The 27,327-nt window shown below is 43.5% G+C and overlaps 1 protein-coding gene across 1 annotated transcript; it reads left to right on the top strand.

The window, feature by feature from the left end:
* Positions 1 to 11,806: 11,806 nt before the first annotated feature.
* LOC310839537 (vomeronasal type-2 receptor 26-like) lies at positions 11,807 to 26,001 on the top strand (the record flags this gene model as incomplete). The annotated part of the gene is made up of 6 exons (XM_083728174.1): positions 11,807 to 11,991; positions 12,379 to 12,670; positions 12,951 to 13,760; positions 15,094 to 15,321; positions 16,553 to 16,679; positions 25,091 to 26,001. The coding sequence occupies 6 exons, from the start codon at positions 11,807 to 11,809 to the stop codon at positions 25,999 to 26,001; spliced, it is 2,553 nt and encodes an 850-aa protein (XP_083584300.1).
* Between the last annotated feature and the right edge of the window lie 1,326 nt (positions 26,002 to 27,327).

Below are 27,327 nucleotides of genomic sequence, written 5' to 3' on the forward strand. Positions count from 1 at the left end.
TTCTCTAAGGGCTCAGCTACACAGCGGCAAATTTAAAAAATTATTTATTTATTTTTGAATTTTATTTATTTATTAAAGTTCTTATGTTTCATCGGTAAACATAATCATATTACATCGCAAGGCTTATTATACTATAATTTCCAACATGTATACAAAGTTTATATACCAAAAGAAGAAGAAAACAAGGACAAAAACTATTCCAAAATCATATATGTATCAACACTTTGAACTTCCTGTCTATCCCTTTGTATATTCATTTCTTTTTTTACAAATGAATGTACTCTTATTATTGTATATTTCTTTGCATTTTATCTAATACATTCCTGTATCAATATGTACCCTTGGTCTTATTTCTCAACTCAGTCTCCAACGTCAATTGAATGCTAGCATAGATAGTGACCCCTTACTGTATTTTTGAAGATATATCTTATATCTATCCCACTTTTGGGGGAAAAAATGTTTTGAGTTGCCTCTCAGGCTATTTGTCAACTGCGCCATTTCAGCAAATTCTTGTAGCGTGTTATTCCAATCTGTGCCACATTATTGTACTGAGGCCTGATCTGAATACAAAGGAGCACCTAACAACAAAAATTAAATATGTCATGTGATTCTCTAAGGACTCAGCTAAATAGCTGCAAGTAAAACATTTTAAACGTGTTGTAAAGTGCTGTCAGGGAACTGCCATTGGAGCCAGAGGGAGAGGGAGGGCTCCAGAGGGATTCCGGAGAGCGTCCCGGGAGGGAGAGAAGTAGCCCATCTTCTGGGGAAGGAAATCAGCGTAGCACCAGTGGAGAAGGGGGGCAGATGGGGGAATCGGCGAGGTGGCTCCATGACTCCTCGCCGGAGACCAGCGGGGAGAGCACGGGTCCTCTGCTGCCCACACCCTCCCTGCGCAGAAGGCTTCCGCGCAGGGAGAGTACGCGGAGACTAGGCGTCAAAGAGCTTCTTTGCTGAACTAAAATTGCAGAGTTTTGAAAAACTAAAATATAAAGTGCAAGATTGGCTTCATTATTATCAAATAATGGAGACATACAATTTGGACAAGAAAATTGGTTTCCAGGTGGAAAAATCAAAATTGCAAACAGAATTGTTAGATCCCAAAACTAAGACTCTGTCAAGAATGTATAACTTGCTGTTGAAATGGAACACTCAGGATGAAACTGTGAAATCTGCTATGATTAAATGGGCTCAAGATGTTGGACACAACATTATGTTGGCTGACTGGGAACAGTTATGGACCACAGGTATGAAATTCACGGCATGTAATGCCCTAAGAGAAAATTTAATGAAAATGATATACAGGTGGTACATGACACCAGTCAAGCTTGCAAAAATATACCGTTTGCCTGATAATAAATGTTGGAAATAATAATAATAATAATAATTTTTTAATTATACCCCGCCCTCCCCAGCCAAGGCCGGGCTCAGAGCGGCTTACAAGCAATAATAAAAACAAGATGAATGATTACAAACTTAAAAACAAAAATAAAATACAACAATTAAAATAATGGAACATTAAAATATTAAAATGTAGCCTCATCGCAGGAGGAGAAGGAAAAGAAGGGGGGGAAAGAGAGGGGGGGAGGGAGGGAATCAAACTGGCTCCAAGCCAAAGGCCAGGCGGAACAACTCTGTCTTACAGGCCCTGCGGAAAGAAATCAGATCCTGCAGGGCCCTGGTCTCATGAGGCAGAGCGTTCCACCAGGCCGGAGCCAGAGTTGAAAAGGCCCTGGCTCTGGTCGAAGCCAATCTAACTTCCTTAGGGCCCGGGACCACTAGGGTGTTGTTATTTATGGACCTTGAGGCTCTCCGTGGGGCATACCAGGAGAGGCGGTCCCGGAGGTACGAGGGTCCTAGGCCGTGAAGGGTTTTAAAGGTCAAAAGCAGCACCTTAAATCTGACCCTGTACTCCACCGGGAGCCAGTGCAGCTTGAAAAGCACTGGGTGAATATGCTCCCATGGCAGAGACCCCGTGAGGAGCCTCGCTGCAGCATTCTGTACCCGCTGGAGTTTCTGGGACAGCTTCAAGGGCAGCCCCGCGTAGAGCGAATTACAGTAGTCAAGCCTGGAGATGACCGTCGCATGGATCACTGTGGCCAAGTCAGGGCGGGAAAGGTAAGGGACCAACTGCTTTATGCGGCGAAGGTGGAAAAATGTCGCCTTGGCTGTTGCTGTAACCTGCGCCTCCATGGAAAGGGAGGCGTCAAGGATTACACCCAAACTCTTAACGGAAGGCAATGGCACTAACTGGGCCCCCGCAAGAGAAGGGAGTTGGTCCCTCATCCCCATGCCATCCCGACCTAGCCATAGGACCTCTGTCTTCGAAGGGTTTAGTTTCAATCGGCTCCCACAAAACCATCCAGCCACAGCTTCCAAGCATCTGGTCAATGTGTTTGGGGCCGAGTCGGTGTGGCCATCCATCAGCAGATAGAGCTGAGTGTCATCAGCATATTGGTGACAGCCCAGCCCAAAGCTCCGGATAATCTGGGCAAGGGGGCGCATAAAGATGTTAAAAAGCATCGGGGAGAGAATTGTGCCCTGCGGCACTCCACACACCAAGGAGTGGCGCGACGACATTTCCCTCCCTAGTGCCACCCTCTGTCCCCGACCAGAGATAAAAGAGCACAACCAGTTACGGGCTATGCCCTGTATCCCCACGTCTGCGAGGCGGTGGTCCAGAAGATCATGATCGACCATGTCAAAGGCTGCTGACAAATCTAAAAGGATCAGCAGTCCTGACCCGCCTCGATCCAGTTGTCTACGGAGATCGTCTGTTAAGGCAACCAGAGCCGTCTCCGTCCCAAAACCAGGACGGAAACCGGACTGAAATGGATCTAATGCCGATGTTTCCTCCAGAAACCTACCAAGCTGCTCAGCAACCGCTCTCTCAATTACCTTACCCAGGTATGGGAGATTTGAAACTGGGCGGTAATTGGATAGGTCTAAGGGATCTAATGAAGTTTTTTTTAAGAGTGGACACACCACTGCCTCCTTCAGTTCCCCTGGGAATGTCCCCGTGTCAAGGGACAAATTGATAATTTCAACCAGAGGGGTCCGTGCAACATCTGGACACTCCCTAATCAGCCAAGACGGGCACGGATCAAGGAGGCAGGTGGTGGGCCTACTAACTTGGAGGAATCTATCCACATCAGTAGGGAGTATCCGATCGAAATGGTCCAACACTGGACCTGAAGTCATTCGAGGGGCCTCCAGTTCAGTCACTGTATCTAAATTGGCAGGGAGGTCACGGCGGAGCAATAGGACTTTATCCGCAAAAAAACTCGCGAATGCCTCACAGCTGTGGGTCAAATTTGTGCTTAAATTTGATTGTCCTCTTAAGGACGTTATTGACCTAATTATTCTAAAAAGTTGTGCCGGGCGAGAGCTAGCGGATGCAATGGAAGCTGCAAAGTAAGATTTCTTAGCAGCTTTCATAGCCATCTCATAGGCTTTCATAAGCGTCCTATAAGATGTTCTTGAGGCTCCGTCATGAGTCCGTCGCCATACTCGCTCTAGCCGTCTGAGATCCCGCTTCATTTTCCGGAGCTCCTCAGTAAACCAAGGGGCCCGGTTTCGACGGGGTCGCAGAGGGCGCTTAGGTGCGATCTCATCAATGGCTGCCAAGAGCCGGTTATTCCAGTCCTCAACAAGGTCATCTAATGAGTCGCCAGGAGGAGCAGGGTTCCGCAAGGCTTGTCGGAATCTATCAGGATCCATCAGTTTTCGCGGACGAGCCCAAATAGGTTCACCACCCGAGCCAGGGAGGAGCGGGAAGTCAATCTTGGCTTTCAGAGCGTAGTGATCAGACCATGGCACTTCCACAGCAGGGAGCATGATCACATCTATGCCAGCCCCAAAGATCAGATCCAGCGTGTGGCCTGCTTGATGGGTAGGGCCCAAAACAACCTGGGAGAGCCCTAGTGTTGCCATGGAAGTCACTAGGTCCAGAGCCTGTGAGGAGGGAGCGGCATCGGCATGGACATTGAAGTGTCCCAAAACCAGTAGGTTTGGGAACTCCAAGGCCCAGCCTGCCACCACCTCCAGCAGGTCTGACAGGGTGGCTGCAAGTGTGCTGGGTGGTTGGTACACCAGCCAGACAGCCAAGCTCTCCTTGGTGCCCCACACGAGACCAACACATTCAATGCCGGAGATCGCCGGTGATGGCAGAGCTCTGAAAGAGCAATCCTCCCGGAATAACAACGCTACTCCTCCCCCCCCGACTCACAGTCCGCGATTGATGGAGGATAGAGAAACCTGGGGGTGTTATCTCATGTAGGGAGACTACTTCACCTTCCCGTACCCAGGTCTCCGTCACGCAAGCCAGGTCAATCCCCTGTGAGACAAAAAAGTCACGCATGGTGGCGGTTTTGTTGCCTATGGACCTGGCATTGCACAGCACCAATGTCGGAGGTGTGTAATCCTTGCTCTTCCTACCCTCATGCCTTGGGATGGGGCGTAGATTGGAAGGGGTACGAGGATCACTGCATCTCGAAACCCTTCGCCGATAGAGATATCTAGCCCCACCGCCATTCCTCCCTAGCCCTTCAATTGTGGAAATCCCAGATCCCATACTAGCCTCCCCAATAGATGAGTAACATCCCCTCAATAACAAGTCATCCTTGGGCCAGGACTCATGGGTCAAAATGGTATGGGAAAGAGGTGGAGGTCTGATAGGGTAAGTATCCCTAGAAGATAAAACCCAACCAACCGCACCCCAAGTGGGGGGGACAGTCCCATGGTGTTTCATTAACTGTCAATCCCCCTTTCCCTCCTGGGTTAATTGGAGGATTATTGGTTCTATCTGTGGCTGTGGAAGTATTAATGAGGTATGTGTTATAAAATGTGGATCACTGGCCAACAAAGAGCCAGATTCAAATTCGGAAGATCTGTCAATCCTGTCTCGCCAGGAGTACAGTAGAGAAGGCTGATCATTCTGATAAGTTTTTGGAACATTAGGCAAAGGTCCAGATGTAGATTTGGTGCTGGATATCTCCAGATTGTCAGCAACATAGAGTTCTTTATGTGTTGTTGCCATGGAAATGTCGGAGGCGCCAAATTCCTCATCTAATTTGGTGTCGTTTGAAAAGGGAACAGGGAGTTGCACTGATGTCTTTCGATGGGATAAAGAGCTGTTGGACGTCTTTAAATATTGTGCTCTAGGCTCTACTGTCCTTATATTTTGGGTAGAAATCTCAGTCTTTATACTCATTAGCCTCTTCTTCAGGTCTTGTAATTCTAGGCTTACAGAGTTCTTTTCTTCCTTCGGGCAATTAGTATTTCTAGTGTTGAGCTTGGTTTCCTTTATCCGCATTAGCTTTGACTCTATGCAAGGGACCAATTGCCTCCTTGTTTCGTCCTTAAATACCCTCACTGGGCGGAGAGAATGGAACCACCATAGGGTATCCTTTATCTCCATGAGTCGATATGGGAGGGTTGATGACCTAAAGGTCATAAATAGGCGCATGGTGTTTCTCAAGGTAGGCAGGAAGTGGAAATTTTCTAGATCTACATTTCGGTAATGGTAATTCAGGAGCTGAGACAAGGACATAGTAATTTGTCTGCGGTTCATCCACCTATGAGTGTATTGGTGAATCTCAAGCATTATCTGGTTCGTTTGCAAGACTTGACAGGACCTCACTTCATCCATAGTTTGAGTTGGTGAGTTGTTAACAGAGTCATTTCTTATCATCTTTTTAAGCCCTTGGGCATTTAAAGGGGAGGAACTAGTATCCAATTGTTTCTCAATGTTAACTATTCTGGTGAGGATTTCATCTAGTCTTTGGAGAACCAGAACCATAGTTTCTGTAGACAACATGCAAATCTCTTGGTAGGGGTGCGTATCCAGAATCGGTTGAAAGCAGGCTCCTCTGATATCTTGTTCTAGAGGCATGGGTGGGTCAGCGTTAGGAGTGGGAGGAATCCCTCCTGCTCTTGCCCTCTTGGACGGATTAGCTTTTTCTGGGAGGAGGGGGGTCGGGTCATTGACATCATCCTTAAGGGGGGGTGAGGTTCCTCCAACGTTATTACTCACTGTTTGTTCTATTTGCTCCGTTTTCTCGGTTTCCTCAACCCGCTCTGTTTCTGAACCAGTGCAGATGGCGTTGGCTCTCTGTTGATTCTTTGTTTTAGAGGAATTGTGAGTCTCAATAGTGGTCTTCTGGTTCTTTGCACCTCGTTTTCTCCTTCCGGCAGGCATTCTCAATAAGGAAGTAAAGAGACTGAAGGTACATTCTTTCACCTTTGGTGGACGTGCCCAAAGATTAAGGCTTTCTGGGAGATGATCTATAATGAAATAAAAAAGGGAGAAGAGTCGGTAGAAGAAGATTGGAAGAAATTTAAAGACTATTTACAGAAACACTGTAAAATTAAGGAATGCTAAAAGGATGTTCGCTGACTGGGAACAGTTATGGACCACTGGTATGAAATTTACGGCATGTAATGCCTTAAGAGAAAATATTATGAAAATGGTATACAGGTGGTACATGACCCCAGTCAAGCTTGCAAAAATTTATCATTTGCCTGATAATAAATGTTGGAAATGTAAAGAAACTGAGGGAACATTCTTTCACCTTTGGTGGACGTGCCCAAGGATTAAGGCTTTCTGGGAAATGATCTATAATGAACTGAAAAAGGTATTTAAATATACCTTCCTTAAGAAACCAGAGGCCTTCCACCTGGGCATTGTCGGCCAATTGGTGCCAAAGAAAGATAGAACATTCTTTATGTACGCAACAACCGCAGCAAGAATACTCATCACAAAATATTGGAAGACACAAGATTTGCCCACCCTGGAAGAATGGCAGATGCAAGTGATAGACTACATAGGGTTAAGGAATAATGGATTGTCAACAGGTCAGAATGTAAAGTTATAATACATTAAGATAAATTAGTAAGATAAAAACAAGAATGGAAAGGATTTGCTGAAATTACCAATTGAACTAGAATACAAAAAAAGGGAGGCGAGAGGAGGTCAAGGAAACAAGTAAATGAAAGACAAGACATGGAAAGATGGGTTTCTTTTTAATTGTTTTTACTTTTTCTGTATTTTGTATTTTCTGTTTTTCTTTTTCTTTACTTTTGTAATTTTTTTGAAACTTTAATAAATATTATTTTTAAAAAAGAGCTTCTCTGCTGGAAGAAGTTCAAGAAACACCCACTGACGGATTCTGCCAGCGTGGCGCTGACTTACGCACGAGCAACCCCTAGAACCATTACAAGTGCATTTTACAAATGTGACAACAGATGACAACAGCGAGCTATGCAAAATTCAATGTATTTTTCAAAACGTTTTTACTCTTCCATTCCCATAAATAATGAATGATGAAAATGTTTTTGTAATGTTGGAGTGTGTGCAGTGTGCAGTCAGCTTGCCAGTGGACTGCGTAACTGAAGTCACAACACTGTAAAAGAAAATATGTCAGACAGTTAACTAAGGTCAGGGGTAGTATATTGTACTGGCACATAGTAGAACAACTATATACAACATAATTCTTTTAGCATCCCTCGAGCCCAAGGAAGGTCAGTAGCTTATGCAGTTAATGACATTCAGTATTGTAGCTGAAAGTGATTCTACCTTGGTCTGCCTCTCAATCCAGACAGATCGCTTATTGAATGGAGCAACCAAGTTTTTCCAGCAAAACAGTCTCTCAGTCAAACTTCTGCATTTAGTCAAATTGTTGCCATTCAAACTTTCTTCTCTGCTTGTTCTGCTGCCTAACATGGACCTCAGAGAGCACAGCACCTCTACTAACCACCACCGCCACCACTGGCCTAACCCTGTTTTGTCTGTAGGGGCCCATTTCAAGTAAGACCTGCTGACCTCCCACTCAAGAGCTCCCTTGGGCAGAGAAGATGGTGTTACAGAGGCTCCCCCTAAGACTTCCTCCCTCTTAGTTGGAGTGCTAATTTGGCATCTCCCAAGCTCCACTAAGCTCCAGTCTTGGTTGAAGGGTCTGTGTGTATTGCTGGAGCCTGAATGAAGTGTCTGGGTGGCTGGCAGTGGCGTAGCGTGGGTTGTCAGCACCCGGGGCAAGGCAAGCAATTTGCGCCCCCTAACCCATGGATTTGCGCCCCCTAACCCCCAGATGTTGCGCCCAGTGCGGCCGGGCCCCCCTGCACCCCCACGCTACGCCACTGCAAGGGTCATCCACCACAGTGGGTGATCGAAAACTAAATTTTAATTGCCTCAAAATGAACGTGCCATAAAAGCATTTTTGCAAAAATTAAGCCCTATGTACTTAAATGAATGACACTGTTTGATGGTATGATCACCCAGGATCATGTTATGCCCTGGGACTTCCCTAATTCAGTCCAATTCCATCTGTACAGCTAGGGGCACAACACAGCAGAGAACAGGTGAAATATGAGTGGTGCAGAGAGGTGATGGAAAATTATTCAAGACTCAACAGCATTCCTGGGCAGATGTTCAGCAAGGAGTAATTAGAAAGACGAGCATGCACACTATGCCAAAAGGTCAGGAAGCTCACTATGTATCTTGTTACAGCTGGGTCCTAAACATATGCAGTTGAAAGTTGTTAAAATGGACCTTGCTAGGCCTCTAGAATCTGAAACTACAGCGAACTTCAAGCACACAGTACAGCAGCCATGAAATAGATGGCATGTGTAACTCTCTGTCACTTTTGTGCCGCTTAGTCAACTTCGCTGCTGGTTACGTGAGACCTTGGCATCCTTCAGGATGATATGATTGGAAGGTAACCCAAGATTGTCAGCATTATGAGATCTTATCTACCTGAAGAAGCAACAGCCATGAAACCAAAACAAAGGAGAAACCATGGCATGTTTTGGAAAATCAGCGCTGCTGTGTGTCACAGTTGCCTTGTGATCAAGCAAGGGTCCCTGTTACATTAGTCTCATTCCCGCTTGATTTTGGCAATTCATAGTCTTGGGGCCACATTAAGAATGGCATTAATGCTAAAGATGGGAAAGTCCATCTCCTGGTTCAGTTCCTGATCAATATAGAGTGTATAGAGAATAATTTTCTGTCTCCTCACACTCCTTCCTGCAACCTGCTGGCTAGTCCGTTCTGCTCTGCTTAGGCAAAGAGCATAATACGTATTGCCCCAGCCTGGTAACTGTGAACTTTATTCCAACCTGCGGATATGTTTGTGAATTTATAACTTCTATTTCACAACTAGATGGGGTGAGGGCTTTTGGAGACTGTTTTAACAATGTTAGTGACTTTGATTGCTTTGTTAATGCAATTGCCCTTTTTAAACTAATGATTTACTCTTATTATTAAACCATACATATATTATTTTCTACCATATTGTTTTAAGTTGCTTTATTTCATGCAATGTCATATTTATTCATTATAATATTTGCTTGCTGCCAACTTAAATAAAATATCAAGGCAGCATATTACAGTATATACAATAAAAACATAGACTACAAAAAATTAAAATAATAATTAAAATGACTGGCTGATCAAGAAAGTTTGGACAACTGCATAGGTCTGTCAGCATAAAAAGATATCCGAGCAACACTTGAGCAATTGATAAAAATTGTTTTAAATTTAGAAGTATAATATTTGGAAAGTACAAAATAAGGTATGAAACAAGGTAATAATTTGCTGACATTCTTATTATAAATAATGCAGGGTAAGGAGATGTGAGGAAGTCCAATCAGTTATATAAGAAAAGTTGTACTGAATGGTTGGTTATATTTTTCTCTTTTTTCTTTTTTCTTTTTTATTTCTTTCTTTCTATATGGCTCTTTGGTATTTTGGTTCTGGCTTTTTGGTGTAGGGATCTTGTATTATGTATTTGAAAATTTAATAAAATATTTATAAAAAAATAAATGAATATTTTTATGGGTGTGGACAATGAGGAGCGTTTCTTATGCTTAATATCTGCAACACATTGAGTGCTGGTCCAGAAAAGTTGAGACTCACCCTCCAGTGCTATGCTCATGAGGCGCTTTCCTTCTCGTTGCTTAGGACTTCGTAGCAGCGGGGGAACCGCCAAAAAAGCCCCTTCGGCGTGCGGGAGGAGCGAGCCGCCCGCTTTCCCGCCCTCGCCGGCCTCCTGGGGCGCACGCAGCGCTCGCGCCCTCCGCAGCCCGCCCAAACGCGCGCCAATGCCGGGCGACTCGCCCCCTCCGGGAAGCGCGACGTAGGCGCCGCTCCTGCACCCGACGGCCTTTTCTGCAGGGCTTCTAGCTGCAAGCGAGTGTGCGCGCAGAAGGCGGCGCCTGGGCTGGGGAGCGCGCAGCCTCGTCCTTTCCTTCGCAGCCAGCACTGTGAGAGAGAGAGTGAGCCACCAGGAACAGGTAGGGGCAGAGAGCTCCGAGTGCGCCCCAAAAAATGTTGCGCCCGGTGCGGCTGGCACCCCTTGCACCCCCCACGCTACGCCACTGGTGGCTGGTGTTACTCATTGATTTATATGGAGATTTGTAATGTTTTTGTCCCATTGATACACTTTAAACCAATCTATTCCACCTTTTCTACATGCCAGCATTCATTGTATTTCTTCTTCGCTTTCTTTTTGCAGTTTCTTTTATTTCTTTTTTCGAAAGATCAGTTAATAGCTGTGTGCTGGGAATCTGTTTCTAGGAACCTGCACAATTTGATGCTGAGCCAAGAAGGCATCTCTGAACTTCAGAAGAAAGATGTATTTTCCTGCAGTGCCCTATGCCTTGTTAGCCAGAATTCCCTTTAAGTTCAATGGGACACACAGAACCTGGACTTACCTACCTGGGAGTAAGCCCTATTGGGCCATATGCCTCAATGAAACAAATAGTTCATAATTCTTAACGATGTAACGGTGGGTTGGTTTCTGTGGGGATCAGAGGCTTGCATGTCTCTGAACAGGGCCAGATTTAGGTTTGATGAGACTCCAAGAAACTGAAGATAATGGAGATTCTCATATGTCCAGCTGTCCTTGGTCAACAACAAATTGTCGCTGGTTTTGTGCTGAATATCGGCTACACTGTAATTTATGGACCTAATAGGTCCATGCACAACACAAAACACTGTTGCTGTATGTTTATATTATTTGTTTTTTATCCTATATTTTGGAAATGTACATGCAGTTTTTTCCCCTTTAATCTTTTTTGGGGGACCCTAAGAGAGTGGGCAATGAGCTATGGCTTGTTTATCTTATACGTAAATCTGGCACTGTCTCTGAATACCATTTGTTGCGGAACAAGACCACCAAAGGGCTGTTACCCCCATGCCCTGCTTGTGAGCTTCCCAAAGGTGTATGATCAGACACTGCAATATATGGGATGCTGGACTAGATGGGACTTGGTCTCATCTGGCTGCAGAGCTTTCCTAATGCTGTTGAGGCCAAACTTACACACACACACACACACACACACACACACACACACGTGTGTCACACTTTGGCACAGCACCTGTGATTTCTTGTAAACATGTTTTCCCCCCAGCTCTGCACCTGCTACCCAAGCTGCACAATGACTCCAGGTGGTTGCAGTGGTCAAATGTATTTTCCTTATAATTATCAAAACCATAGCTATTTATTCCTGCCAAGATCAAGATATATTTCTGGAGGTTGCCAAGACAGCACAATCAAGGACAGCAGGAGGTTATATCTAGCTCTATGCCTGGGGAGAAAGGTTGATGCAGAGAATAGCTGTTATGTCAGAGACAGTCTGAATGAACAGCTGAGGCAAACCAGAATGTTGCCCATACTGGGAAAGTCACTGCAGCATTCCTCTTGCAAGAGCTGTTGACTTCTGATTATCTGGCTGGGGAGGAGAGAGGAGCAGCCACAAGAGAAGTGTAGGAGGTACAGGAAAAATGATTTCCCTCCTGCTTCTCCTACTCATGCCGGATGGAGACTGCGAAAATCAAGGAAAAGAATGTCCTTTGAATCTGATCTGGGAAGAAAGTGAAACACAGAATTACTACCGGCCCGGAGACTTCATAATTGGTGGAATCATATCTCCCAGTATGTTGATTCTAGAAGACCCATACATTTTTTCCCAGATTCCCTCAAAAAGGCTTGGATGGTAAGTAATTAGATGCCGCTGGATGTCCTGCTTCTCCAACACCACTCCAACAGTTTCTACTTAATTCATAATAATAAAGGCAATTTTCCACTTTGAAGGCTGTGTGTTTTCTTTCTTTCTTTGCAATGGAATTTGCAATCTCCTAGTTTTTATTTTTAAGTGGTAAATAGATTTACACCTTGTAACTAGGTGATCCTCAGATGAAGAGCGGTAGATAAATTTATTACATAAATAATAATAAAAATATATTCCTTGTCTCAGCCCAAACTGCAAACATACATATCATAGTTTGGGGAGGAGCTACTTTGAGAATGCCTAGAAATAACATTTGTTTTCTTTACATGGTGAATAGGTTTCTGACATTTTTTATTTGATGTTTCATTGCAGTTTTATACCTAGGTTCTACTGGCACATCTTGTCCTTCTTGTTCACCATTCAGGAGATCAACCGGGATTCCAGGTTCTTACCCAACATCTCCTTGGGCTACAACCTCTTTGAGAACTTTTTTGATGCAAGGATGACTTCTGATGCCATGCTAGACCTGCTTGCAGGAGGGCAAAGCAATATTCCAAACTATAACTGTGGGAAATGGAATAACCTTCTGTCTGTTCTTGAAGGGGGCAATTCTGCCATCTCGAAAGAGATTTCAGTCATGTCTGGCATCTACAAAATCCCACAGGTATGAAGGATAGGGACAAGAAATAAATTCCACTTTCTTTCCAGGAGAGACAATATGGGAAATGAAAAAGTGAGAAAACCATTAGAGATAGTAGATCTTTCTTCCACCATCCACCAATCTGACACTCTCCAAATATTTCAGACTAAAACTGCAATCAACCGCAGCAAGCACATTTTTTTCAGACAATAACAGATAATAAGTAATAATAGACAATAAATACAGTATCTATTCCTTTTCCTGAAAATCAAACAAATCACTAATCTCTTCCTTTCCTCACTAGATCAGTTATGGCGTTATGACTCAGACACTGGATGAGAAAACTGAAGCCCCCTTTGTCTACCAAATGGTCCCCAAGGGGGAATGTCAGTATTGGGGGATTGTCAAGTTGCTCCTGAATTTTGGATGGACGTGGGTTGGCCTCTTGGTTTCAGACAATGATAATGGAGAAAGGTTATTGAGTGCCTTGACACCTCTGATGATCAGCAATGGAATTTGCATTGCCTTATTAAAAAGAATACCAGAACATAACCTAGATCCATATCTCATCCCAAGTGAACCATTTACCATATGGGACCAAGTCAAAATATTTGTTTACTATAAAAGCAGTCAAGGGGCATGGACTGAACTCATGCTAATACAACAATTTCTTGAGAAACAAATCGGGGGGAAAGTCTGGATCTCAACAGGTCTTCAAGGTATTAATTCGGGTTTTCATAGTGCTCCTGATCTCTTCCAGTACATCCATGGATCTTTGTCCTTCATAATGAAGCCCCAACTAAGGAACAAATACCAATCCTATGTGCCACTTTCCAAAATTCTTGGACAGTTTTGGGGTAAAGCATTTCATTGTTTATATAGAAAGGACACATTGGCTGGAAAAAGTCGGACAAGATGCACAGAGAATGAGAAACTGGAGTTGCTGCCTGAAGAGGAGCTGGAGAGAGCCCTGTCTCAAGACAGTTATATCACTTATTTCAGTGTCCAAGCTGTGGCTCAGGCTTTAAAAGCTGCATATTCATCCAGATCAAAGGTCATGCTGATGGCAAGTGGAGGAGACAGCCTGGAACGTCAAAGGCTACAGCCATGGCAGGTATTTCCTTTTCCTTCTTGCAAATTTTCCCACCAATGGATTCAGATTTAGGACTGAGATTTTTATTTCTTTTTGCTCCTTTTGGTGGAGAATCTCATTAGTGAGTCTTGTGGCAGAAGCAGACCTTTCTGCCTATTGTGGTCATGTCAGAACAGCCCCCCACCATCTAGTTCTTCCTCTCTGGCTCCCTGAGAGAGATGCAGCCATCATAGCAGAAGTTGGTTCCTCCTCATCTTCCACTGTTTCTCTGCTGGGACTTGTAGTTACCCATCAAGTGTAAAACAGAAGGAATTTTTAATTCTATATTAATATCTAAACTTTTACATGATAAAATTGACCTTTGTCAAAAGAGTGCAGGGCGGTTTAACAACTTGGATAGTATGAAACACACTGTAAAACTACAGAAAGAATATGAAAAGCAAAGAGCTTCTCAGCTTGTTGGAAAAGCTGTTGAAATAAAAATATTTTTTTAAAAAGGATTTATATTTAAATTATATTAACTGTTAAGAAATTTATCTCTATGCCAATAAATTAGCACAACCAAATGATAATGGGAGACGATGTCCTCCTTTGTGGCATTGTGCAAGTTCTACTGAAAGTGGCTACACTTTGAAGGGAAAGGAGAGACTTCAATTTGCAGGCTTCCACATTATCTAGAATACTGAGCAACCAAAGTTTCAGTCTCATGGGAGTATGTATGTGCAAATTCCCCCTACTTTCAGATAATTTTATCAGGCAGGGGGACTACTCTGAACGGCCACATATCCCACTCCTACGCTCTTGGCTGTGAGGAGACCTAGGTGACCCCTATTGACAAATAACCTTCCCTGGTGATACAGTGATCAGCTGGGGAAATGGTGTTCTGTTCATAAGGTAAGGGTATAACTGTGTACTAGGAGTGCCAATATGGCCCCTATGCCTGGGCCTGTAGGTGTCATGCAGCGTGCATGGCTCTGGCACCAAAATTTGTGGATGCCTGACCCCTTCATGGGGAATTTTGTAGGTGCTTGGGCACCCAGGGCCCCATGGAGTTGGCATCTATGCTGTGCACTGATTTGTAGAACCATCTATGTTTGAAAGTTTGGTATTTGTGCTATTTTTATTTTTTAAGAAGTATTTTTATTGTCTTATTCCCGGGAAACCTTGTTATTTTATACAATGAGTTGCCTACAAATGTTCTAATAAAGAAAAAGGAATGGCTGCAAAAGGCTCACAAGTCCAGATGAAATATGCACAGACCCCAATTCCTAGGAGATTAGAGCTCAAAGTGTAGAGGTCTGATATTCAGCTTTTCTATTTTATAAATGGTGGTGTTTTTTAACTGCTCTTCCAGCTCCACCCTTTCTTAGGAGGACTCCAGTCTTTGAATACTTCCATAGGCAGCCTCAGATTGGATGAGAATGGGCAGATACCAGCCTACTATGACATTGAGAACTGGGTGATGTTTCCCAATAAGTCTCGTGTAAGAGTGGTGGTTGGGAGTATAAGGAGAGACGGATCCACTGACATGAAGTTCACAATCAACTCACAAGCCATTGTGTGGCCCAAGTGGTCTGAGAAGGTATGGCATGCTACTTTATCCCACATGACAGCTGTAATGGTCTAATCACTTACTGAATAATTCCAAGGGCACTTTGACTACAGCCCTTTGCACACCTGCTGGGGAGTAAGGGCTCATTGAGACTTCCATTTGTGCCACAATGCGACTTACAAGTCCTGATTGTGTCTGAGCAGGATTTTTGTTTTATGGTGTGTTTTTCTGCCAGCACTTTTCTGTGGAAACCTGAATTGCCATTTGCTCTGATTTACTGCTAAAAGGAAGGAAGGAAGGAAGGAAGGGAGGGAGGGAGGGAGGGAGGGAGGGAGGGAGGGGCTGCTTTGACATGGAGCTTTAATGCATGGACCTGTCACTAGAAAGATGGCCCAAAAGGAAGTGTGGATAAGCCCTAATCAGTGTAATGCAAGGTTTTCAAAAGTCAGCCCAGGGCGTGAATGAGATTCATGTCCAGATTTCAGGAAGCAAGGAGTGGAAAGGAGAGCTCTTGCTACCTGGAACCTTGATGGCATCTCCTGGCCTCAGTGCTTAAATGGTTAACAAGCATGGTGTTAGCTTTGGAAAAAGAATAATAAAGTAACCATAATTTAGGAGGCAGTTTTTGAAGTTGGAGTCTTCAGGTGGTGGTATGTTTAACTGCTACTCCCATTGCTCTGTCCCAGCTGCTGCCAACCTAGCAGTTCAAAAGCATATGAGTGCAAGTAGATTAATAAGTACCATTGCAGTGGGAATGTAAATAGTGTTTCTGTGCACTCTGGCACTCATCACAGTATCCTATTGCTCCAGAAGTGGTTTAGTCATGCTGCCACATGACCCAGAAAGCTGCCTGAGGACGAATGCCAGCTCCCTTGGCCTGAAAGTGGAGATGAGCGCCACATCCCATAGTCAAATTTCACTGGACTTAACCATTTAGGGGTCCTTTGATTTTAACTTCATAAGTATGTTTTATTGCTGCTGTTTTGTTATCACTGTCATTCTAGGATTTGTCATTTGCTTTTTGAATACTTTTGAATAGAATATGCAGATATAATTTTCTGAACAAGAAAGGAAACACACCAAAGAGTTTTCCCTGCCACCTTGTCCCTGGGAAAGTGCCTGGGAAATGCTTCCCTGGGAAAGTGCCTGGGGTCAGTGGGAATAGGGACCCTTGGTAGGTCCATTCCAAACCCCAGAAATGAATGACAGAGACACAAATAGTCCTGACACTTTCTGTTTGATGCATGTTCTCTATGTTTAGACTGTACCTAGCTCCAGGTGTACCAAAAGCTGTCAACCTGGATACGCCAAAGTGGTTCAAGAAGGAAAGCCCGTTTGCTGCTATGCTTGTGCCCCATGTGCAGAAGGGACCATCTCTGCTCAGAAAGGTGGGTGAATATAAACGGGAGCCCTTTTGAGAATAGAAATTGTGGAAACATTCACTTGGAGACACTTTCTGTGAAGAGTCAAAAGACATTTTTGAATGTGTCTCTTTTTTTGGCTTCTCTATTCATCTATGTTCATTCTAGGAAGTGGGTTGAAACAAAGAATGAAAAGGAAGCAATTGGTGGTCTACAAATTAATGATCATGGTGAGGGCATCCTCAGTGGTCAAATATATTATTTATATAAGGTAAAACCATTTATATAAGGTAAAACACTGGAACAGGACAGTATAAATTCAGCAAAAGCTGTACAAGAAGCGTCTCTGTGGGAGGTCACTGCCTCTCAGCTTTACCTATATCGCAAGGTTGTTTGGGTGATAAAACTGAGAAACTTTTGAAAACCACCTCTATCATCATGGAGGAAGGCAACAGTATAAGCAGAAATATTAAATAAGCCAATGAAATAACCAATTTTGTCCACTCCCTTTTTAGACATTCTTTTTTCCCGACACTCCCTTATATGGACATCGTTCCCCCTAAAACGTAATAGAACATAGATGGTGATGGATTTAAGTGATGCTAAAGCACTCCTTTTTCCTCCTTAGATGCAAAACATTGTACCAAATGTCCCGAAAATCAACATCCAGACAAGGGTCAAGTTCAATGCCTTCCCAAAAGTATCTCCTTCCTGACCTATGAAGAAACTTTGGGGAGCGTTCAAGCTTCCATTGCTATCTTGCTGCTATTAATGACAAGCATTGTTTTAGGAATCTTCCTTAAGTACAAAGAAACGTCCATAGTCAAAGCCAATAACCGGGACCTTTCCTACATCCTCCTTGTATCCCTCCTGCTCTCTTTTGCATCCTCCTTCCTATTCATTGGCCGGCCAAGGAAGGAGACCTGCCTTCTCCGACAAATGGTCTTCAGCATCATCTTCTCAGTTGCCGTCTCTTCTTTGTTGGCTAAAACTATCACTGTGGTGCTGGCCTTCATGGCCACCAAGCCAGGGAACAGAGTGAGGAGATGGCTGGGGAAAAGTCTGGCCAACGCTGTTGTCATTTCCTGTTCCAGTGTCCAAGTTCTCATCTGCACCACCTGGCTGAGTACCTCTCCCCCATTCCCAGAGTCTGACATGCACTCTCAGCCTGCAGAGATTATCCTGCAATGCAATGAAGGGTCTGTGGTCATGTTTTATGGTGCCCTGGGCTACATGGGCTTCCTGACTGCTATCTGCTTTGTGGTGGCTTTCCTAGCCAGGAAGCTGCCTGGGTCCTTCAATGAAGCCAAGCTGATCACCTTCAGCATGCTGGTCTTCTGCAGTGTTTGGGTGTCCTTTGTGCCCACCTACCTGAGCACCAAGGGGAAATACATGGTAGCCGTGCAGGTCTTCTCTATGTTGGCCTCCAGTGCTGGGCTTCTAGGCTGCATCTTCATCCCAAAGTGCTACATCATTATACTGAGACCTGATCTGAACACAAAGGAGCACTTGACAACAAAAACCTAAAGATGGCAGCAGATTCTCCAGGCTATATAAAGGGATGGGTTTTGCTTAAAACAGAATATTAATCAGAAACAGTTGGTGTGAACTGAATTCAGGTGTGATAGAGGACCTTGGGACATGTAGTGGGCTTCAGGGTCCCTGTTATTATTTTACAATAGGTACTTACATACTTTTACATAGCCTTTATGTGGGAGTCATACAGCTAAGGCAGAGGCTTGTAAAAACTGCAGGGGCCCCCTGACATTCCTCTGGGCAATGATTACCTTATACGGAGAGGGGAGTGTCAAGCCTTGACCGGATGAGGTAACAGGAGACTTTGAAAAAACGGCCATGCGGCTGGGAGAACAAAGGAGATAATAAAAAGCTGCCGGAGGAGAAAGGCTGGAAGGAGCAGCTCTCCAGCATTATGAAAATACATGCTGCCTCATTGTGTCTTTTTTCTATGCTATGCTAAGCACCACCTAACTGGCTGGTTCCAACAAGTGGTGCCCTCTCTGAGGCTCAATTAAAAGAAGAGGAAAACTTAAAAGAAAGGAGGCTGACTGAAGAAAGCAGTTGAGACGGACTTCAAAGGCTAAAGAAAGGAAGCAGTGGGACGCTGACTTCAAACTTCAAAGGAAACCATAAGAGGCTTCTCGATCATCGACTCACCCCGCCCGGAAAGGGCTAATCAGCGCTGAATTCATCTATGGATCCCTGGTGAGTCGATCCCTATTATATTAATTTTAGAAATATGGGCAATTCCCTGTCATCTCCGCAACAGAATTTTTTAAAAGACTTACAATTTCTCCTGTCCTCCAACCAATTGGAAGTTCCTGAGGGTGATTTGATACAGCTCATTCTAGCCGTTGATGAGCATTGTCCTTGGTTTCCAGCAGAGGGCACATGGGAGCTAACACAATGGGATAAGATTGGAGCACATTTTCATGGACATCCCAGTTTTGGTGTTCGAATTTTAAATGCTTGGTGTAAAATTCGTTATGCTATGGGCTCTCTATCACCAAAAAATATCTCCATGGCTACATTGCCAAAACAACCTTCAGCTTCATTAATTCAGCATGCTGCTATGCCATGTGTTCCAGCACTTGTTTTGCCAGCAGCCCCAGACCCCAAACCTCCAGATTACAGTGCCTCACCAGAGGACCCAATCCTGCAAAAATACAGTGGTCTGGCTGGAAATGACCCTGCTCTTTCAGCAGCAGAACAAGCTACCCCTTTTCAACGTGCAGTACTTGCCTGTTCCTTATCACAGGATACCATGGCATTCCCTGTTATTGTGCCCCCTACTGGTGCTCCAGCAGGAACTCAAGCCCAGCACCAACCTTTTGACTTTAAAATCTTGAAAGAGCTTCAATTGCCAGTTAGGACAAATGGACTGCAAGCTCCATTTACACAAGCTCTTTTGGAAGCCACATTAGCCCAGCTATTGGTTCCAGATGACCTCAAGCTTTTGGCACGTACGGTTTTACCCCCATCAGCAGGTGTATTGTTTGCCCATGAATGGGAAATCGCCTGTCGTGCTTATGCTCCTGCTTTACTGCAACAAGCAAGAGGGAATAATCCTAATCTTACCCTCGCAGATGTAATGGACGCTATGATGGGGCGTGGGCCCTTCGCTCAGGCCTCAGTACAAGCCACACTGCTGCAGATCTTATTAAGGGATACTGCTCTTGCTGCTCAACAAGCAATGAGAAAAATTCCTGAACCCTCCAGTATTCAGTCTAGGTGGGGTTCAATCAGCCAAGAACCTGGAGAATCATATTCTTCCTTTATGGACAGGCTGATTACAGCAGTGAGTAGACAAATTGAAAATCCTGAAGCCAAACAAATAATTATCAAACAATTGGCCTTTGAAAATGCAAATGAGGATTGTAAGGTTGCATTGCGCCCGATAATACGCAATCCTGCCACAGACACAGCAGCTATGCTTCGCATTTGTCAGTCTGTAGGTACAGCCACCCACAAGGCCCATCTGTTGGCGGCAGCGCAAAATAAAAACCAGCCTGTAGCCACCGATACAACATTTCCAGCGTGGCAAACCAAGATCATTGATACCTCAGTGTGGGTAGAGTGGCCTCCACCAAAGGAAAAATCCGCAGCAATGGCACCATCTCGTTTCTGAACAGCTTATTTCTGAACAACTGACTTTCGGCCACATTGAACCACCTTCATCCCACTGGCCCCAGCAGACAGGAACAGTTTGCTTTTACATTGCCAGTATATAACAATTTGCAGCCCACCCAGCGATATCAGTGGGTTGTCCTGCCTCACAGCACGCGGAACTCCCCTACACTTTGTCAGCATTTTGTGGATGAAGCATCAAAACCTTTCCACATGCGCCACCTAGAGGTGCTGCACACGAACTATATCTGGCAGTGTTTGCCTTCCTAACCATTTGCCTTGCCATCCTTTGCTGCACCGTTATACAAGGAAGAGAAGCAGACGACCCAGTCCAGTTGAAACCATCATATTTCACCTTATCAGCTGGCAAGCCGCAGTCGTCAGAATCCTACTCTGGCTGGCAGCATCCACGGCTCAGCCACTCTCGAACTATAAGAACAGCTTTGTTGAATAAGACTTTTAGGGGAGAAAATTATCATAAGATATGGAGGAGTAATATTTTTGTGCAAGATATGATTAAGTTTACTAGTTTATTGCATGCTTCTAAATGTTGGTTATGTATGCACATGCCCCCTTTTGCCAGCCATTCAGGCATAATGCTTCATGGTGTGCCTGTCAATGGATCTTTTCGATTTACAAATATTATATCCCCTAAGCAAACTTTTTGGCCTCCAGTACAATTGACCCTCCATGAGCCTGCCCCCATTTGTTTTCAAATTAGAGAGGGGAAAGAATCATGGGGCATATATCCAAACTGTCAATATACATTGAAATTCATGTTTAATAGCTCTTGTTCTCTTACAGGAACATACAGTGACCAATCTCAGTGCTGTAGGAGTGACACGAGTGCATGGCTAAAAACTAGGAAAGAAACCTACCATGCAAATTGGAGTCTGAATTCTTCTATCCCTGGCTTAGCAAATGCCGCAGATGAGCAATTTCATATCAGTTCCTTATTTACTGAAGCCTTTAATTGGTCCCAACAGAGTAGTAATATCAGCTATTTACTCCAAAGAGAGTTATGGTTGCTTTGTGGCGAAAAAGCATACAAAGCCATTCCTCGAAACCTCACAGGCACATGTACCTTAGGTATCGTGGTTCCGTTGTTGTATAAGGTTGATAAGTTACCATCTTCTCTTAGACTAAGAAATCGTCGGGAGGTTAATTCACCCATAAATCAATACATCGGTACCCAGATCTCTCGGGCCTTGCTGCCCTCAGTGGGACCTCCATCAGCTAGCAAATTGGACTGAGGGATTATTCAATGATACCATAAAAGCTTTGAAGGAACTCAACCAGGAGGTGTCCGCAATGAGACAAGTGGTTTTACAGAATCGTTATACTTTAGATGTGATTTTAGCCTCAAAAGGAGGAGTTTGTGCACTTGTTCATTCTCATTGTTGTATGTTTATTCCTGATAATAATGTCAGCATATCTGCGACGATCGACCATATGGAAACTATGGTAGCCCACAATCCGTTTGCCCCCCCTCCTTCCATTGATCCATGGGCATGGTTATATTCTTGGCTTCCGGATGGAAGTTGGCTTCGACATTTATTAATTTTAGTGATCATTATAGTAGTTATTTGCATTATTTTGTGTTGCTGTATTCAATGTATTCCTTCTTTAATCTCTATATGTACTGCATGGTTCTCCAGTCCGCGGCCTGCTTCCGGTTTCACAAGAGTCGCTTATCGCGCTCGTTATAATCGTGTTGGAACGGACATTTATGACTCTGATTAATAAAATAAAGAAAGAGGGCATGTGGGAGTCATACAGCTAAGGCAGAGGCTTGTAAAAACTGCAGGGGCCCCCTGACATTCCTCTGGGCAATGATTACCTTATACGGAGAGGGGAGTGTCAAGCCTTGACCGGATGAGGTAACAGGAGACTTTGAAAAAACGGCCATGTGGCTGGGAGAACAAAGGAGATAATAAAAAGCTGCCGGAGGAGAAAGGCTGGAAGGAGCAGCTCTCCAGCATTATGAAAATACATGCTGCCTCATTGTGTCTTTTTTCTATGCTATGCTAAGCACCACCTAACTGGCTGGTTCCAACACCTTTATCCTTTTTCTTTTTTGCCAGGAGAGGGTTCACTATATATGAATGCATTGGGCATGGTCGACCAAATGGTACCAAAGGAAGACAGAACATTCTTCATGTATGCAACCACAGCAGCAAGAATTCTACTAGCAAAATATTGGAAGAAGCAAGAACTACCCACTCTGGAAGAATGGCAGACCAAGGTGACAGAATTTATGGGATTGGCAGAGATGACCGGCAGAATCCGTGACCAGAGGAGAGAGACGGTGGAAGAGGACTGGAGAAAATTTAAAGTTTATCTTAGGAACTGTTGTAAAATTTCGGAATGCTAAAATGTCAAGGGATATAAGATAGAGAATTATAGCTGTTAAATCTTAAATTTAAATAAAATATAAAGAGAATCAGTTATGAATTGGAATGAAGGATTGCTAGAAATGCTGTCCTAAAAAAAATAAGGGTGCAGTGAAGGGAAGGCTTGGGGAAGTCGTGTTATGTATGTTATTGTATGTTATGTTTTAGTATGTTATGTTATGTCATTGTATGTTATGTTATGTTTTTATTTTGTTATATTTGTGAAAATGAATAAAAAATATTTTTTTAAAAAAATAAAAATGATACAAAAGAACTGAATATAGTATAAAACACCGTACAGAATATAGGCAGTTGATCTGATGTTCCCCTGTCACTGCAGCTTCACCCTTTCTTAAGAGAAATCCAGTTTTCAAATGGCTCCATCGATGGACTGCATTTGGATGAAAATGGGAAGCTGCCAGCCGAGTTTGATATTGAGAACTGGGTGATGTTTCCCAATAAGTCTCGCGTCAAAGTGAAAATAGGGAGTATACAGAGAAAGGCATCCGCTGACATGAACTTCACCATTAGCCCAGAAGCCATTGTGTGGCCAAAACGGTTTAACCAGGTAAGGGACACTTGATTCCATGTGACATTCCTTAAGCTGTAAATATTTTTGAATAATTCATATGAGGCTTCAATTGCAATCCTTTGGACGCTTAACAGGGAGCAAATCTCATTGAATATGGTGCAGGGGTTGGAACTGACAGCTCAGGGGGCCTCCACTGCATAAAAGGAGTATGTGGTGTGGATGGTATTTTATATCCATGGAGGAAATATCGTATTTTTTGCTCTATAAGACACACCTAGTTTTTGGAGGACGAAAACAAGAAAAAAAATATTCTGAATCTCAGAAGCCAGAACAGCAAGAGGGATCGCTGTGCAGTGAAAGCAGCAATCCCTCTTGATGTTCTGGTTTCTGGGATAGCTGCGCAGCCTGCATTCACTCCATAAGATGCACACACATTTCCCCTTACTTTTTAGGACGGAAAAAGTGAGTCTCATAGAGCAAAAATATGGTATATGCTTTCGTGTGCATGCACACTTCAGCGTATACCCAGAAGAAACTTAGTTGGTCTCTAAGGTGCTACTGGACAATTTTTTAATTTTTTTATTTATTTCGACTGCGTCAGACCATCACAGCTACCTACCTGAATCTAGAATCATTTTTTTTTTTAAGCTAGCATCTTCAGTAGCTGGCATGTTTTATTGCCTATTTAATTGCTGTTGTTTTGTTGTTGCTGCTGTTCAGAGATTGTTACTGTATCTTTTGCCTTAAATATACTTGTTGAAGGAATATACTTGTTGAATGTTGAAGGAAACACACCAAAGAGATTTCCCTGCCATGTTGTTCTGCAACAGAAGCGCTCTTGTGAGCAAAGGGTTCGGAGCCAGTGGAACCAGAGATCCAGTTGGTTTGTTTCCAAACTCTATGAATAACCTCTATAGACACAAAAATTCCTAACAATTTCCCCTTGATGTTCCCTCTTCTCTTTATGGCTAGACTGTGCCTTTCTCCAGGTGTACCAAAATCTGTCTACCTGGATACACCAAAGTGGTTCAAGAAGGAAAGCCGATTTGCTGCTATTCTTGTGCTCCATGTGCAGAAGGGACAATCTCTACTTGTGAAGGTGGGTGACTCCAAGTTAGAAGGAGAATAGGAATAGGAATCTCTGGCCAAAAAGTGGAGAGCGAAGTGGAGAACTTTGGATGCTCTGCCCACAATGCATTTATTTAGGGATATTAAACGGTGCGCTCAGTGAATAAAGAACCAAAACCACACGAAAAAGAAAATGAGTTTTAAAAAAAATTAAAATAGTAAATTTTCACTTAGTGAAAGCACATTACAAAATAAAATAAATGTTTGTGCTACCTATCTAAAAACATATGTACAAACTTAATTGTGAGTAATTATCCTCCTAACAAAATTTCTCTAATGTAGCTTACTGAAATGTTGCTGGAGATGTTGGATAAATCTTACTTATATAAAAGTAAATAATTGCAAATAGGTCAGAAGAAAACACCCAAAAGATATGGGCCCCATAGAAAAAATATGAACTGTAAAAGCTCAAGGTAAAGAGGCGTGTCGTTGGTATTTGGTGAAAACTGTACAATGTAGACACCAGACACATGTCTGTGGAGGTGAGAGTTTCTCAGCTATACCTATATCCCAAGATTGTTTGGGTGATAAAAAGCAAGGAAACCCTCTCTCTCCTTGAAGGAAAGGAGGATGCTATGGTAAACATTGAAAAAGGAAATAAACAAACTTTTGCCTCTCCCTCCCTACAATACCTTCTTCCCTAATCACCCTTGCATCAGCATTATTCTTCCTCGTATTGTAGAACACAGATGGTTATTCATATGAATGATGTTTGGACACTCTTTTCTCCTCCTCCGTAGATGCAGATCATTGCATCAAATGTCCAGAAGATCAACATCCAAATAAAGACCGAGATCAATGTATCCACAAGATTATCACCTTCCTGGCTTATGAAGACTACTTGGGAATCATTTTAGCTTTCCTTTCCCTATCCCTGTCTTTAACAACAGGCTTTGCCTTGGGAATCTTCATTAAATACAAGGAAACACCCATAGTCAAAGCCAACAACAGGGACCTCTCTTACATCCTCCTCATTTCTCTCCTGCTTTCCTTTTTGTCTTCCTTCCTGTTCATTGGGGAGCCAAAGAAAGCGACTTGCCTTCTCCGGCAAACAGCTTTCAGCATCATCTTCTCCACTGCAGTTTCTTCTGTGTTGGCAAAAACCATTGCTGTGGTGCTGGCCTTTCTTGCTACTAAACCAGGAAACAGAGTGAGGAGATGGCTGGGGAAAAGTCTGATGAACTCCGTTGTCATTTCATGTTCCAGTGTCCAAGTGGTTATCTGCACCATCTGGCTAGGGATCTCTTCTCCATTCCCAGAGTCTGACATGCACTCCCAGGCTGGAGAGATCGTTGTGCAATGTAATGTAGGGTCTGTTGCTATGTTTTACAGTGCCCTGGGCTACATGGGCTTCCTGGCTGCTATCTGCTTCGTGGTGGCTTTCCTAGCCAGGAAGCTGCCTGGGGCCTTCAATGAGGCCAAGCTGATCACCTTCAGCATGCTGGTCTTCTGCAGTGTTTGGGTGTCCTTTGTGCCCACCTACCTGAGCACCAAGGGGAAATACATGGTAGCCGTGCAGGTCTTCTCTATTTTAGCGTCCAGTGCTGGGCTTCTCGGTTGTATCTTCCTCCCTAAATGCTACATTATTGTACTTAGGCCTGATCTGAATACAAAGGAGCACCTAACAACTCAAATTAAAGATGCCCTATGATTCTCTAAGGGCTCAGCTACACAGCTGCAAATTAAAAAAATTATTTATTTATTTTTGAATTTTATTTATTTATTAAAGTTCTTATGTTTCATCGGTAAACATAATCATATTACATCGCAAGGCTTATTATACTATAATTTCCAACATGTATACAAAGTTTATATACCAAAAGAAGAAGAAGAAAACAAGGACAAAAACTATTCCAAAATCATATATGTATCAACACTTTGAACTTCCTGTCTATCCCTTTGTATATTCATTTCTTTTTTTACTAATGAATGTACTCTTATTATTGTATATTTCTTTGCATTTTATCTAATACATTCCTGTATCAATATGTACCCTTGGTCTTATTTCTCAACTCAGTCTCCAACGTCAATTGAATGCTAGCATAGATAGTGACCCCTTACTGTATTTTTGAAGATATATCTTATATCTATCCCACTTTTGGAAAAAAAAATGTTTTGAGTTGCCTCTCAGGCTATTTGTCAACTGCGCCATTTCAGCAAATTCTTGTAGCGTGTTATTCCAATCTGTGCCACATTATTGTACTGAGGCCTGATCTGAACACAAAGGAGCACCTAACAACAAAAATTAAATATGTCATGTGATTCTCTAAGGACTCAGCTAAATAGCTGCAAGTAAAACATTTTAAACGTGTTGTAAAGTGCTGTCAGGGAACTGCCATTGGAGCCAGAGGGAGAGGGAGGGCTCCAGAGGGATTCCGGAGAGCGTCCCGGGAGGGAGAGAAGTAGCCCATCTTCTGGGGAAGGAAATCAGCGTAGCACCAGTGGAGAAGGGGGGCAGATGGGGGAATCGGCGAGGTGGCTCCATGACTCCTCGCCGGAGACCAGCGGGGAGAGCACGGGTCCTCTGCTGCCCACACCCTCCCTGCGCAGAAGGCTTCCGCGCAGGGAGAGTACGCGGAGACTAGGCGTCAAAGAGCTTCTTTGCTGAACTAAAATTGCAGAGTTTTGAAAAACTAAAATATAAAGTGCAAGATTGGCTTCATTATTATCAAATAATGGAGACATACAATTTGGACAAGAAAATTGGTTTCCAGGTGGAAAAATCAAAATTGCAAACAGAATTGTTAGATCCCAAAACTAAGACTCTGTCAAGAATGTATAACTTGCTGTTGAAATGGAACACTCAGGATGAAACTGTGAAATCTGCTATGATTAAATGGGCTCAAGATGTTGGACACAACATTATGTTGGCTGACTGGGAACAGTTATGGACCACAGGTATGAAATTCACGGCATGTAATGCCCTAAGAGAAAATTTAATGAAAATGATATACAGGTGGTACATGACACCAGTCAA

The sequence above is a fragment of the Podarcis gaigeae genome (genome assembly GCF_964106915.1).
Source record: "Podarcis gaigeae genome assembly, chromosome: 2".
NCBI lineage: Eukaryota > Metazoa > Chordata > Lepidosauria > Squamata > Lacertidae > Podarcis > Podarcis gaigeae.